Source organism: Rhea pennata, chromosome 1, assembly GCF_028389875.1.
Source record: "Rhea pennata isolate bPtePen1 chromosome 1, bPtePen1.pri, whole genome shotgun sequence".
Lineage (NCBI taxonomy): Eukaryota > Metazoa > Chordata > Aves > Rheiformes > Rheidae > Rhea > Rhea pennata.
Genome location: NC_084663.1, coordinates 36591984 through 36608520, shown reverse-complemented (window position 1 = coordinate 36608520; position 16537 = coordinate 36591984). Strand labels below are relative to the sequence as shown.

The 16537-nt window shown below is 40.9% G+C and overlaps 1 protein-coding gene across 1 annotated transcript in view; it reads left to right on the top strand.

The window, feature by feature from the left end:
- Positions 1-16537, top strand: part of PPM1H (protein phosphatase, Mg2+/Mn2+ dependent 1H) — a 130116-nt gene that overhangs the window by 73079 nt on the left and 40500 nt on the right. The window contains exon 4 of the mRNA XM_062567590.1: positions 5773-5885. Within this exon, the coding sequence (XP_062423574.1) occupies positions 5773-5885 (113 nt within the window). The remainder of the gene's footprint in view (positions 1-5772; positions 5886-16537) is intronic.

Here is a 16537-nt window from a genome sequence, read left to right as displayed (position 1 = left end):
GCTCGGGAGGGCTCATATGGCTGGACTGCCTGACCAGGGTGTCTGTATTTGGCCTAGTTATCCAAATGCTATTCAGGACTGAGGGTGGAAGCTACGCTGCTGTAGAATTGGACCCATCATGGTTCATTGCAGTCATGGGAAATCCATAATATGACAGAAATGCAGAAAACCTGTACAGCTTACTACAGATAGGCTGTCTGGATATTCTATGTACCGATCCTAGTAATCTGCCCTTTTGTCCAAGCTGATGTCTTGAGCGTATCTGATTATCCACCATGTTTTCAATCACATACAACAGGTCAGGTACCTTAATTTCCACTTTTGTTTTTTCATGAGAGGACTGAAGTTCATCTTCTGTCTTTGTTATATAAGTGACCCAGAGTGGTTACCACAATGCAATATAGTCCTGCCATTATCTTTTACTTTAAAAGGAAGTCTTATAAGAGGTCTAAACTAAGGAAAGCACTAGATAATTATATTGACTTTAATCTCCAGGTGTCATCTTGTTTTTACAATTGGTTTGGGCAGAGGAATGCTATTCTTTCGTGTAAATCTCTGTGAGAGAGCAGTTCACAAGATCGGCACTCCCGAGTCTCATCTGTGCCTCTGATGACTACGTAGATAGCTGGAGAGAAGTGGGAAGCCTCTTCCTACCTCTCTTTAACTTCCTACTAGTGTACACTGCTAGAACTCCTTGGAGGAGTATTTTGAACTTCCTCCTCAGAACATTGTTTATTAGGCTCTACTTTATATGAGAACATCATGAGTGTTGTTGAGTGAATTCAGTGCAGTTGAGAGTTGCAATATTTACAAAGGTTTCGTGCCAGGAGAGTGTATCATTTCACCTGGCACTTGGTGAGAGCTCGTGCTCCTGGACACGTAGGCAGGCTTCTCAGTGCTGCTTCCTGAAACACCTACCACTGCAAGCGAGCACTTTTTACCTGACGGAGATGCTGCGGAGATAGAATACCTTTTTAAAAAATACATCCTGACAGGTTTAGCTAGCTCAGGGCTTTATCCTCCTTCTTCCTGGGAGTGTTCAGCATGCCGTTACTTTTTTTCCCAGCTGCTTTTTGAATTCAAATTAAGTTCTCTCTGTCCTTGCGTCAAGTGTCAAAGGAAATGTAACTTGTCGCTTTCACATGTTTTTTTTTTCTAATTATTTTTCTCAGTGGGTATGATTTCTTTTGGATGGTACTTGTCTTACAGCTGCATGCAGTAAAAAAGTGTTCAAATTTCTAAGTTAGCTCCATTAAAATATCCTCTTTCTGGAGTGCTTTTCAACAGTGTTCTTTTTGTTGGAACTGAGATAAGTAAATTTGTGAGATGCATTCTGCACTATATTTTCAGGTAAGCTGTCCTGTTCAAAATGAAAAAAAAAAAAAAAAAAAAAAAAAAGCTCAGTATCTGTAATTGTCAGTGATCACACTTATTCCAATTGAATGGAAATAAATTATCTCAAGTTCTAAATGTATCATAAGTCAAATCCTCTGAGTTTTAATCCTGTGAGTTTTAAGATACATATTTATAGATTCAGTTCTGGAGCCGGTAGGGATATTTCCAAGTGCATTTCTATACTGGATAAAAGCATCAAAGAGCCCCTTGCCTGAATTTCATCGTGTGTGCATGCATGTGATGCATTTCTTCTTACTATCTTCTTAAAGAAAGATTGCAGAGAGAAAGCGCAAATGCCACACTGAACCGTGATTGATTAATTAAGAATGCCACAGAACTAGGTTGTATGCTTTATTGGAAAGCACTGTATCCAGTGAATCATGCTTTTATTTGCATTAAAATAATCTTAATTAAAAAAAAATAGACAGGTGGTTTTGCAAGATGCTTCAAATCAAAATGGCAGCAATCTTGATAGCGTGACGTATGTCTGGCATTTTTCCCTTTGAAAAAAAAAATCTTCTAATTATGTAATCAGTAGAAATATATGAAAGGTAATAACAGTGGTAAAAGAACCTTTGATACCTTTTTTTGTCAAAGCCAAAATAGATTTGAGTAGTTTTTTACTTTTAAGGCTTCTGACATAAGAATTTCTTTTTTTAAACCGATACCCCATATCCTGCATATAGACAGTAAAGCTTCTTTCTACCTTTGCAAGATTCAGATACCAGAGGAAAGGCCCCTGCTCTGAGGATAGGTGTAGATGAAAAAGTTACTCTAGTTGCTGTGGTAATCTGATAACTTGTTATAACGATGATACGGTAATTTGATCAGTTGGCTAGCCTCTGTTTTCTAACCCCTAAATTTCTAAAACCTGGCGTGAGGTGAAGATTGCACTGACTTTCTGCGCCACCACGTCCGCTGCGCTGGGTCTCTGCAGGCCCGGCACTGCCTGTACGTGCGAGCCAGCCTTGCAGAGGCTCCTGTCGCTCGTCTCGGCCGCGCTGGACATAGCTGTGCCACGTCTAACACGAGCTGGTCGAGAAAGGGGAAGGGAAGAGGCGGGGAGCCCCGCAGCCCCCCGGCGCGGCGGAGCGCGCTGCCGCCCGCCCGCCCGCCCGCCGCAGCCCGGCGCGCCGGAGCCTCTCCGCCGGGTGTCCACGAGGTGGCACGAGCAAGCCGTGGTCAGGGGTACCAGCAGCCTCCAACGGTGAAAAACACTGCCTTCCCGGCGTAATCTTCCTTCTCCTTCAGAAGAGATCGCTGACTAGCACGATCGACCAGGAGCTGCGCTCTGGGAAGCGTGGGTGTGCGCGCCGGCGTGCGGGGAGCTGCGCTGCACGGGTGGCAGCGGTGTCCTCTCCAAAGGGCTGCCTGACCTGGGAGACGGCAGTGTCCACGGATGGAGAAGTAACCCCTTGAAACCAGCCTTGAAATGTAGCTAAAGATGCTTTAAACAGCCCTCTGGAGACCTCCTCTCCCTGCACCCCCTTAATTGAGAGGGATTAGAGACCAGACTTGCAAGGCGTAAATTACCTTTACGAGTGCAGGGCTCATAACTGGCGTCTCAATCTCGCATCTGAAGAAGAGGAGGCAGAACAGGGACCAAATTAGCTGCCTTCTCGATGTTAAATGATAGCCTCCAACAGAGATGCAGAAATCCTCTTTTAAGAGCAGTTGGCACCTATAAAAGCTGTTGTCATCACTGTTAATGTATCCTTTATTTCTTGCACCTTGGTACTCCAGCCTGCAGTTTGTATCTATTTCTGACTTGGTGAGAGAAGCTTTCCGGCTGCATTAGGGTCTGCAAAAGTGGCACAGGCTGCCCTTTGGGCTGAAAGATGTATCATTTGATTCTTTCCAGCACTTCCAGTGCAAGCAGATTGCTGTGATGGAGATTCAGAAATCCAGGGCGAGGTCAGCTGTTACTGTTAAGAGATGTATATACCACGGAAAAGAAGAAAAAAATGCTCTGAAATCTTTCTGCAGCTGGAAGATTAGGAAAGCTTTGTATGCACTCAGACTTGGTCTAGAATAAGGCCCTCTGCAGTGACAGGTACCTCTTGTGGCTTCAGAGGCATCCTAGGATTTCTGTCTGTTGTAAGATCTGGGCTGCACTAGTTTCTCAGCAGCGCTATGATAAAGAATTTCCTTAGAAGCCACTATCTCCACATCAGAATGTATTGGTAACATGGTGGTGCTTTTTTTTTTTTTTTTTATCTCCCCTCTTGGTTCAAATCTTCTTGTTATGTAGTAAAGCCTTTTCCCTGCCCCCCACTCCCTTCCTTCTTTTTCTCAAAAAAAAAAAAAAAAAAAAAGTCAAAGTATATAATATCAAATTAAAAATGGAGCTGAGTATACTCTGGTAGATCACAATAGTAAGCCTGAGTTCTGAACAACAGTTAGCTGTGAGCTTGGAGTTGGCTGAGTGAGTAATTTTGAAGGCTTGCAATTTTATTTAAAAAAAGAAAAAAAAGTTTAAAAGGAAAAACCTCCAAAGATAAATGATCTTTGTGTGATAGGACTCAAACTCTCTGAAGAACCCGGTATATGCATCTCTAGTTTAAGTTGACGAAACTCGGATAAATGAGCCCCTTAGGGTTATTCATCTGCTCTCCTATAACAAATGGTGCTGAGTTCTGCTTATTGAAAGAAATAAAAGTTAATTTTGGCATTCTAACACTTGCAAAGTATATGTATGACAGAGCTGAAACCAGGTAAGGAAACATATTTTGTTTAAGGGTCTCAAAGGACACTCTGAACAGCAAAGATGAAGGTGTTTTAAATTCTTGGCAGTGCCTTAAAAATCCACTGTAGTATTTGTAAGTTTAAATTATTTTAGTGGTTAGAAATGTCTGCTTCCTTTAAACTGTTCTTTGCAACTTGATTTTCCTCCCCATGGTTTCTACATACCTTTAAATTAACTTCTCTGTGGCAAGTTTATATAAGGTGGCACATATGGTAGGCTTACGTCTAGCAGCAAAGCTTCTCTAAGAGGTGATTTCTGGCTTTGAGGTGTTTTGTTTTTCTTCCTGATATTTGCCCCTCACCCACACAAAAGAAAGAAAGAAATAAAAACAAGGGGGAAAACTTGCTTTGCAAGAGCCAGCAATGGAGAGGCTGAGCGTGGGAGAGGCCCGAGCGCAGCTCCCAGGCGCGCTGGGCGCCACCGTGCCGCGGACCCCGCTCTCCACGCACACGGAGGCAAGCAAATGTATCCGCAGTGAAAACCCACGCAGGCAGCAGGGTTCAGCTGGGAAGGTCACGCAGCTCCTGCAGCAGCCGTGTTCAGTGAGCTCCCTGCGTGAGCCCCAGTACGGTGGGGAAGGAGCAGCTCTGAACTGGGGTGAACCCTGGCCCTGGGAGAGGAGAGTGGTTTGTAATGTGTTGCATTTTTTATTACACGCTAAACAAAGAAGCAGCAGACCGAGTTCATTGGCATACAGTTCGATTTTTTTGTTTGTTTGTTTAAAATGTGTAGAGTACTGGAAAACTCATTTACATATTTTTACATGATCTGCAAGCTTTTCTGGGACAATATATACTCCTGGGCTTAACTGGTTGTCAGTGATCGATGTAACTTGTGTTCTCTGCTTCTATTAAGCAGCAAGACTTTTGTTTGTTTGTTTAATATTTCTTTCGCTTGGAATCAGTTAAAAGTTGGAAGTTAAACATGAGAAAAACTGTTTGATTAGGTACATATCTCCCTGAATTTGGGCCTGTGCATGCAAATAAGTTAAATCTGGTCATGGCTTCATAAAAGCAGTGAGATGACACAACCTGAAAGCATAGTTCATCTCAAAGTCCGTGACTGCTGAGCATCTATCAGTAAATGCTGTTCTACTGACCTTCCCCCCCCCACACACCCCAAGAAGTTTAGCCTGCCTTTATTCCCTGTGCTTTTGAGGGATAGTCTTAGAGTGTGCTTGCTGCTGTTATAATGTGTATGCTCCACAATCCTAGACTTCCTTTTGGAGAGCAGATGTCATAGCTAAGTCTCCATTAATTATTTCCTCTCTACGTAAAGCGCTGTGCAGTTATATCACCAGGTACCTGTTGTCAAACTACATTTATCTTTGCCTTCATTGTACTTTCTCCAGAGCAAAATCTCTTGCTTCCCTCAGATGCACCATTTATTCCTTGGTGCCTCGTATTTTACAATCTTTGTCTTGAATTTTCCCAAACAGCTTTGCATGGTAAGTGGTAGGTACTCTTCAGCTTTCCATTCATCTCCATGAACATGTAGCCGTAGCTGCAAGAGTAAAGAAAGCAGGTGGGACTTGTAATTTAAGAAAAAATGGTCACTTTTTAGGGGAACCTTCATTTTCTAAAAACATATTGCAACACTGTCTTTATAATTTTTGTTCTTTTTTCTTACAGGATTTACAAATAGAACGAGAGAGAACTGTGTATAATATTTCTGGTGGCTGCACAGCCCTTGTTGTGGTGTATTTATTGGGGAAGCTTTACGTGGCTAATGCTGGTGATAGCAGGTAAGTAACTGTGATGTCTCCCTGACACTCCCTTCACCCCAATCCCCCAAATTTACTGATTTTGATTTCCTTTAAGGGGCCAGCAGTATCACACTGCAGTTCTGCTGCTGGACCAGAACACTTAATAGATCTCACAAAACCTAGTGCTTAAGGCAGTGTTAGACTTTTGATACCTAGTTGAGTGGGGACTGTGTTGAGAGAGGTTGACTCTTCTGTTCCTTGTAGCAGTTACTGAATGATGTGGTGGCTGTAGAGTAGTGGAAAATCACTAAATAGCTAATCAGACAGAGGAGATGTTGGATGTGTGCTCAAATCATCTGTAGAGCACTACTTGACAATATCACTGCATCTGAAAACTGGAAGAGCTGGTGGAGTTAGACTGGTTTAAAATACTGATTCCCATTTTTACTGTGTCTTTTTCTGTCTCAAGGATTTGTCTGTTTCTGACTTTGCTGAAGTTAAGGGTCTACTAGGAAATCTCTCACTTGCACTCTTTCACTCTGTCTTGCTCTCTACCCTTGCCACCATCAGAGAGAGGGAATGAGACTATTCTTGTAAGACTTTGGACCTTTACATGTTTATACAGAACGCTACCAGAGGCAACAGGCCTGGTATGGTAGTTTTCTGCATGATACAGATTTTGTGCTCTGTTAGCAGCTGAATTAATTTAGTCTGCAGAGGTATTTAATCAGCCTGTCTTCAGATGAAGACTGCTGCAGAGTTGTGTTTGAGGTTTGTACACGCAGAGTTCATGCCTTTATGTGTGTATCCATGTATTTCTGAGACAGGGCTCAAGCAGTGTTTTATAGCTTCAGCCTAAGGTTTTTATTGCCTGTTGCTGCTTTAAAATGTGTAGATGTGCATAAAGTTCCTGTTTTTTTCCATGTTGTTGATTCTTATTAATATGCTGAATTTGATGTGTATATATTACAAATTGTCACTTGTCAAGAGGAACTTGGTGAACAGTTTGAATCTCCTTTGTACAGTGAATGTTGGTCTAGTCCTCACAGAGGGTCGCTGCAGGCGTGTTTATGTGGAGCAGCAGTCATCAGAACCACTAGCTACGTTACATCTTATCTCTCTTACCATGTTTTGCCTATGCTACTGTAATATTTGAAGAACAGTTGATTCTCTTCTACTGAATTGGCTAAAACTTGTTACTATCTCTTATTAAAAGTCTCTTTCCTCTGTGCTATGTAAAAGTAGTCATACGGGACATGCTTCTGAGTAGCTGAGATTTTTTCTTAAATGACTGGCTGCTTCCAGTTCCTGTCCAAGAAGCTGAGAGCAGCCTCAGCTATATTGCAACCTCCCGATACCTGTGGGTAGAAAATTTCTTCGATAGTGATCTTAAAGCAGCCCCAGCATCCAGCGTAGATAAAGCTACTGAGACTTGAAGAGGCCTTGAGTGATCTTTAAGCCCATCCAAACATCTCCTCAGAAGAAGAGAAGAGCAGGAATGAGAAGAGCTAGCTACACAAAACTAGGTCTTGTTTGGACTAGGACTGAAGCTTTTCTATACATTCCTCAGATCCTACAGGTAACGGGGTTTCCAGATCCAAACGACTTTGGTTTTGCTCTTTCTAAACAGGCTTTCAAGGAAAATTTAACTTGTGCTGGGAAGGGCCCTATGCATTCTCAAACTTTCAGGTATACCCATGTCTAGATTTTCTTAGCTCATTCATTTAATAAAAACCTTTAAAGCCTAGAAAATAGGCTCTCTCCTGCCAAATGCCTATTTTCCATGTTTCAGAAAGGGAGAAGAACAGTTGTTATGACACATCCAAGTTGATGCTCATCAATAAAAGGACATTTTAGACAGCTCTGAGTTTGTCTGCCTACTGCCAGGATGCACAGTGTTGTAGTCATGTATTTTTAAAAGCCCAATCATGTAGCCAAGAAGTTCTTAGTTAGTGGAAAAATACGTTCATTTTTGTTGTCTCATGCCTTGTGTGGTCAACTTTGCATTTTGTACAGCTACATATGAGTGCAGTGAGAAGTATAATAAGGAAACTACTCACCAAAATGTTTGTCCGCTGTTGAGAAGAGTAGGCTTTTTGCATTTTTTTTTTTTTGTTTTTTTTTTTTTGTTATCCCTCTCCCTGCCCCCTCCCAAAGGGAACTTTAGTTTTAAAATCAACAAACAGAATGCCAAACCCCCTCAGTTCCTCAGCTGAGCTCTGGTTTCTCTGAGTTCGCATACTTGGTTACGCTTCTTCTGTTCTCATTCTTTCTCCCCTCTCTGCTCCCCCAGTGAAAAACCTACAAATAAATCAAGCTACGTTTCCCACAGACTGGAGACTGTGAGAGGAGGTTTCATGCTGCAGTGATGGGAAATAAATGTTTAAGTATCAGCGCAAACCTCGTTTGTACTGATTGTTGCCCAAAAGAGGGTTAGGTCTTTTAATTCCAGACAATTTCAAAACACTTGAGGCTTATAAAGGTAGGCTTTGAAGAGCTACTGCTATCACAGGACCAAGGTATATACAACAAACTGTTACTATCACAATGAGACTAAAGAAACACCAGGCGTGAGACTTGAATAATAATGCGCTGTGCTGTGCCAGCTATACCTCAGACTTATGTCTGTGGCATTCAGTTTAACCATTAAAGCTTCTCAAATCTAATCATTTCATGCCACGTACCCTGGCACTGTTGTATAGCAGCTGTCCTTTTGTAGTTGATATGTAATTACATCATGAAAAGACTTTAATTACCATATTACTAAATTACCAGCCAGCAATCCTTTCAGGTTCAGCCCTAGCTCACTTCTGTATGGACTATTAGCCTTCTCCACGCTGAACGCTTTTGGTTGGTGTAAAAGGGAGAAAAATTGTGCTAATTGTAGGTTTTGTTATGAACTATTACGGAGCTTGATGTTATGGCATCACTAATGTCAATGATGAAATTAAACTTCTGCTAACGATGCAATCACAGTTCTATAATAATTAAATGGTAACTGCACATGATACCAGAATCCTGCTAAGAATGAGGCGATGTCTTCAGAGATTGTTGAAATAACTTGGAGAGAGCCACTTCCATTGGCTCATTCTTGGACTCTGCTATAAATTTACCTTCTTATACCATCAAAATTTATGTCCAAATATTGACCAAAGCTTTTTTTAATGTGTTCCTCTCTCTCTCTGTCTCTCTCAGTGGTTAGCATTGTTCAAAAAGGCTGCTGTCTAGATAGGGACTAACAGTGCTGTAGTCAGCTATCTCCTGTAGAATGCTTTTCTGGTGAGCCCTGGTACACTGTGCTTTGCTTACCAATTTGGCAGATACACTATTAGGCCAGACTCTCTGAATAGCTTGCTTTTTATTTTATTTTATTTTATTTTATTTAATAGGGAATACTAAATCTTCTCTGCTCACTCTTATAAATAGCATTGTTCGATTTTTATATTGCTAAAATGACTTTTGCCTCTAAACTGCCATAATACACCTTGTTAATCTCTGTTCTTTTTAGCTTTACAGTCTTTATTTGTATATTGTTTTACAGCTAGTGATGAAGCCATAGTAAATCAAAGACCTAAATGTTTTTACTGATTACTGCCCAATTATTGCATAACCTCATGCAACATAACATTTGCCCAATATTATTCTGATGACTCCAGGTCAATATAATCATATTAAGTCTCTCTGGCACAAGAGTTCCGACTTTCATGTTGGCTGTCCAAGGAGTTGTTCAGGGATTACGGAGGCTGCTGTGTTGTGCCGTGTTACACCTGGAGGTGTTACAGAGCCATTTAAGTTAGTTCTGCTTTTATCACTATATGAGATGCAAAATATCACAAGTTATTTTGATTTTTCCATAAGCCAATTGCTAAATCTGCAAATGGATTTTTAGGCTTTTCTGATTTGTTGGCAGAAAATGGGACAAAATAAGTGGTCTGACCTTTCAGAAGCTTTCACAGACTTAGAGGATAAGTGAATTTTTTTATTTTTTTTATTTATTTATTTTTACTTCATCACTTTTTTTAATTATCTTTTTTGCTTCCTTGTTTCCCTTATGCTTACATCTTCAGGGCATATTCACCCTCTAGTTGAACATGCATCCTCATGTCCAGAGAAGATTTTCTCTTCCTTTTTGCAAATGTAGAATTAATGCTAAGGGATTTGGGATTGTTAGATGATAGCAGTTTGAGTGAATGCTTTTATGATCCTCCCTTGTGGGTGCAGGATAAACAATTTCATTGGTGCTTCAGATTCCCTGATATGGGAGAGTGTGTTTATAACACTGACTTCTTGCAACATAATAAAATAGGGAATTGAAAATTGAATTCTACCTTGTTTACTGTTTTGCTTCTTTCCCCTTTGCTTCTTGTGTTGAATCTCACTAAATCTCTACTTTCTATTTGTCTATATTGTGATGTTTTTCAGCTGCTCTCCCTATTAATAGTTCTCATTGTAGGGAGTGAAATTGGGGATTAATGAGGTTTTACCAAATGAGAGGCAGAGAAATAGTCATGTTTCTGCTGACTGAAGCCTGACTCTGTAGTTCAGATGGGATTTTTGAAAAGGCATAATTGAAGATTCTCATCTATTTGTGTAGTTCATGGTATCTGACCTCTTTTCAAGGCAGTTCAGAGGGGGGATTTTTTGCTGGATGATCTTAACATTGTATGAAGATGGGGACTAAGAAAATGTTCTAGTATATTACTGTTGTAGAGTTCCTTTGCTTTACTCTTTGGTTTATAGTATTTTTCTTTTAAAAAAATGTAATTTTCTTTTTCTTAACTACTTATTTTCTAATCTGAACTGTGTATATTATAAGTAGCCTCTTTCTTAAGCCTCTTGCTTCCTTGTATCTGCATGAACAACAACAATAATTGTGTTTTGCACTTAGCCTTTCCTCCAGAGGCCTCTCAAGTACTAACTTGGTTACGAAGCTTCTTCAGTCCATAATATTTAAAACAGTGTTTTTATTTCTGTCTCCTCCTAAGATGCAACAAGCAGCAAATTTCTGAACCGTGCACAGGGCCTTTTCACCCTGTAACTACACAATCTGTGGTGGCTGTTCTTCCTCCTCTGAAAATTCTCATTTTCTCCAAATCCTCAAATGGTGCCTTTTCTCAAGAGGGCAGAACCACGCTTTTGGACTGTATTTTGGCCAAGCTATGTGCATTTACCCTTGTTAGATGATGCTGGTTCTTTTGGCATTATCTCTCAAAAGAAAAAGAAAAGAAAGGGGAGGGGATCTTGATTGTTTCAAAGCTTGATTGTTTCAGGGTGATAGATAAAGCCTGATATGCTCAGGAATCCATGAAGTGAAGAGAGACTGGATTCGAAACAAAGCCAGTTTCTCCCACACATTCTCATTCACTGACTAAGGTTTGGTAGGTGAAGCCGGTTCTGCCCAGCACAAAATGCTGGAAAAGAATGTGACATCTTAGTTGCATCTTAGATGCAACTTAGATACAGTCAAATCCCATCTCGCTTTGTTCCCTTGCTTCCCTTTCTTGGAAGCCTGACTCGCAACCCTGCAGAAAGCACTTCTGTTTCACTTACCATTTGTCCTCCTTCCAAGAAGAGTAAGAACATAAAGTTCATAGGAATAGCAGTGACCTCAGATCTTGCAGGATTTTGTGCTGGTTAAAGCTTTTGGAGGCATTTCAGGAAACACTTTAGCAAAGGTTGGGAGGGGGTATTGGATCAGAAATCAGTCATTGCATTCAACGTGCAGTGGTAAGAAAGCGGAATGTTTTCTGCTGATCCGGTGGACAATGAGTTCCAGAGTACTGGCACATTATATCTAACAGTGACTTGGCAGAAATGATTAATTTGGCAGTCAGCAATCATAGGCTTTTGAAGACAAAACAAATATCCTGCTTCTTCTCCAAACTCATGTTTTTTCTGGGAGAGAGCTCATGCCTCAGCAGAGTCTATGGCAATCTAGCAGATGTTGGAGCCATTATAAACAGTTCTGATGTGTGGTACGTTCAGTTAAGTCTTCAGTCTTAACCGCAGAGACATCTCCTACCCATGAACTCCTTACTTTTCAGACCCATGAGGAAGGAGAGGAGTTTTCACTATTCAAGTGCTCTCAGGAAATTCGAAAAACACAGCTAATTGGTGCTAGTTTCCAAGACCAGTAGATTCTTTAACTTTCATTCTCATATGTGCTCAGCCCTTGGGGATGGGGAGAACACAACAGCAACTAACCAAGTCAAACAAAAATGTTGGTTGCTAACGCTGCAAATAAAAGCATTCCCTTGCCGCACATTTTTATTGGTGTATATGTAAGCACCAATTGAGGAAAAATTCCTATTGTTATAACATCTTCAAATGTGTTGCATATGTAGTCTGGAGAGCTTGTAGTTTGTGAGACAAGATGAGCAAAGAATGGAGAGACCCCATTTTAATCACTCTCTTGCCTGTATGGATGCATAAAGACTCTGTGATCTCTAGTACAGGCAGCTCACATATAAGCAAGTGTACCAGAACCCAGACCTACCAGTGCACTACATTAAGCTCAAAACCATCTTTTCATCTGTGCCTTTTTTACAGACTGCAGAGAGACTTGTGGATTCTTGCTTTCAGTTTTACAAGGCCAGAGCTGAGGCCCTCCCAAGCAGGCTGGGAGTGTTAACATCTTTCTAGGCTTCAGACAGCAGGAGAGGAAATGGGGGAAGCTCCCCAGACTCGCTTGGTGGATGTTTGCAGTGCTGCTGTCCTCATTGTGCCAGAAGGCTCCTCTCAGCCCCTGGACTCAAGGAGCCAAGTAGTGCTGTCCCATCAGCATCTAGGCAATGCAGCTTGAGCCCCACACCTGGGGCTTTTAGTGAGGGCTTCCGCTCTTGGCTCTGAACATATGAACAAAGCAGGACTTGGGTAAAAATTCACTGATGCAAATTTAGCAAACTGTGACTTCAGTATGCTTTTATTTTTCAGTCCAACTTCTCCCAATATTCTGTAATTGCCACTTGGTTACGTATGCAGAAGAGCTGGTATCAATATAGACTTAACGCTTTTGGTACCCACTGTCATTCTGGGCTCTTCCTTACTGGTAAATCACCAAAGATCAGGGAGGGGGAAATGCCACACTTCTATGGTCAGCTGTATACTGGTACAATAAACACTGACTTGCACAGCAATTCCTTCATCCACTAAACCCAGGTTTAGTTACCATGGTAACTGATCCTGGAGATTAGTGCGATATCCTGGACAGGGTAGGGGAAAGACTTTGATTCCAAATATACCAGTCCAGAGGCTTGGAGCAGGCCACAGAGATGGCTATGCTGCTTGTTCATATTCCTGGCATGGCCTAAATAATTGGTGCATCTTGTTCAGCCATGATGCAGAAGCACAGTGGTGTATCATCATTGTGACCTTGGCCTTGGCAGTATTCAAACCAAGAATACACTGATACCATGACGGGCACAGCATATCCCATGAGGGCTGTAAATCTCCCATATAATCATGCTGGAGTCACTGGCAGGCACTCTTCATGCGCCAGCAGGGTCTACTCTCTGTAAACAGATTTGTAATAGCTTCCTGGCTGCCAAGGTCCTCTGAAGATCAGTATATTCAGATGTAGACTAACAGAATTGGTTTACGTCTTATAACACACAATTCATTCTAGAATGTTTTAGTTGAGTTAGTTAGCTTTTAGTTTAGTACAACTTGAACCAGAGTAGAAAATACTTCAAGTATTATATGTAAACATGTGAAGTCACCACTGGCAGATATTTCAGTAGCAAAAGTTGCTTTCTTTGTTGAATCAGTTAAATATCGCATACAGACAGCTGGCACCATCCCATTAGAAAATCTACTGTGATGAAGTAGGAGTACAAAAAAATGGTATAATTAGCCCTAAAATGAAACACTTAGTAAATCCAACTGCTAATAATTAGCCAAATGCTACTAATGGTAATAACTGCGTACTTAAATTACATCAGACCAGCAAACTGGAGCAAGGAATTCAAGAGGGAGTCTTGTGGGAATGGACCTGCATCCAGCCAAAGGGACACCAAGACCTGGAAGCATGTAGCTCCGGGTGTCAAAACTCTCAGGCTGATAGGTCTTTTCCAGGCTGTCTCCTCTGCGGACAACCTATAAACTCAGTATTATATTTAATTTAAAATCAAAAAATGATGGTGGTATAGAAACAATTTATTTACCCGAAGAGTTGATGGTGGGCAAGTGCCTGCAATAATTAGATGTGATATATAGGGCAGAGAGAGGTCTCTAGGAGTAGAAAATCCCTTTAACTACTGTTTACTAAGTTGTTAGCTGAATACGTGAGATGAAATGTGAGAACAGTTCTAAAAACATAGATTATTATTTTTGGCAGTAAGGAAGATGCTTATTGGCTGAAGTGCTAGTATAAATGAGAAGTAAGCCCTTCCATGGAAAACTATGAATATTATTTTGCTATGAGAAATAGCTTCTACTTGCCTATTTGTAATCCTTTGTTAAAAATAGTATGATTCTGAATAGTATGACTGAAATAGTGGCCTTAGAGTATATTAACACCATCCCATTAGAAAATCTACTGTGATGAGGTAGGAGTACAAAAAATGGTATAATTAGCCCTAAAATGAAACACTGTTAGTAAATACAACTGCTAATAATTAGCCAAATGCTACTAATGGTAACAACTTCACAGATGCTCTCCTGGGCAGATGCCACTCGCTGCTGGGCAGTACTCTGCAGAAGGCCTTAGTGAAAGTTTGGGGGAGTCCCTTGTTGTTCATGCGGGAAATACCAAAGCCCACTGGTGCAGGAAGTTATTTTAACCCTGCCTTTGTGCAATACCCAACCAAGGCAAGTTATTGCACCTTTTGTTGCCCACAGGGAGCAGAAGTTCCCCTAAGCCATTAATGAACATGTCTAAGCCACTAAGTCCACTTTAGCCACAGTGCATGAGATGGGACAAAATTGTCAATGGAAGAGCCACTAGCAGGGAAACCGCATTCCCTGTTAATACCAACTTTTTGTTCAGTTGAAAGAAAAATGATGCAGTATTTCTAGTCTGTCATAATGTTTTTGTGGACAGCCTGATGTTCACACTGATAAATGTGAAGAAACCAGAGTGACAGGACCGTTAAATGACTGTAGATGGAAAATAATGGCTGAGGCACTTCTAATCATCTCTGCCGCCTCCCCATGTCGTTGCTTGTTTCCGTCATGCTGGAGATGCTGAGTGGGGCATTTATGAAACATCGCTTGGGTGCTGGGGATGGGGAGCAGCTAAGGTGTGTTTGCCGTCGGTGCTGCTGAGGATTGCAGCTTTCACCTCTGAATTTTATGGCGATGAACATGGCATCAGTAAGGTGTGTTTTAAATACCAATTGAATTTTTGTATAATGGCTTATTTCACTATCCCTAGTCTGCCTTGATTGATGGAATTAAGGAAATCGTTTAAAGGCTTTGCACTGTAGTTCCATGGTTATTGCTGATATAATGAGGTGTTTGTCACCTGGCTTCTGAAGAAACACGGAGAAATGAGTCTGCGTGGGATTAAGGAGGGTAATCCAGTTAGTAACAAGTGATGCCAAGGTGCCAAGGCTGAATGAATTGAAAGTAATCAGTAACCATAATGGCTGGGAGTTCAGTAGTTAATTGAGAGTGATAATAAACATTATTTTGAATCTTTTTATGATCACTTCTCATTTCTTAACAATGAGGAAAAAAAATTGTTTGAAGTCTACCAGACACTAGCATTGTGCTTCCTTAAGTATATCTATATAGTTACCACAGTAAACAAGTACCTATCTAGACTAATTCCACAGTTCTGAGACTTGCTTGCTTTTTTTTTTTTTTTCTCAGTTATTTTGTGACACACGTAATTAAAATCTACTGCTTGGTTCCCCTTTGAATGTTATAAAGCCTTGCCTTATTCTTCCTGTCAGTTTAATCCCTCTTTCTTTTCCACTGACACATTTCTAATACCTCTTCAGACAGGCCAGACACTTCTGCTTCATCCGTGCAGAGTCCACAGGGCTTAACACCTTTTGACAAAATGGATACGTCTTCCCTGTGGCTTGGAACTGATATACGCTGTCAAAGAGGGTTTTCCAAATGGTCTCTTTGTCACCTTTGCCAGATTTTTATCCTCCATTTGTAGAAATGTGGAATTTAATGTTGCATTTCAAATCATTTTTGGCTGAAAAAGGGGTGTAATGGAATTGGGGTGTCCCCTGAATACTGCCTTTTTGTTTTCTACTACCTTGAGTAAAAGGTGCCTTTTTGTTTTGAACACCAGAATCCCAACAGACTCGTGACAGCAGTGAAATTACACTTTTGACCTTGCTCACTAAAGTGTTTCTTTCTCTGTATGATTAAATGAGAGTGACCAGCAATGGCTTTCTCTAAAACGTATGAGGTTTCCCTGTCTCGTTTCTTATAAGAAACCCGGAAAGGATGCAGTGCAATTCTCAGCTGGTTCTGTTCACACACACACAAAAAAAAAAAAAAAAAAAAAAAAAAAGAGAAAAGAAAAGAAAAAAACCCTCCTTGCTTTGAGGAAAGGTGGATGCTTTATCCCTGTTAAAAATACAAAAGTAATTGATATGTTGATATTTTCTCTCTGCCCGTGTGGTTGCTGTGTCTTGATTGTGGGACTACCACTGGAGCACAGTAGCAGATTTTTACCCTTTTGTTGTCTCACTCACTACATACTTTAAAAGGGGATATAACTGCAAACA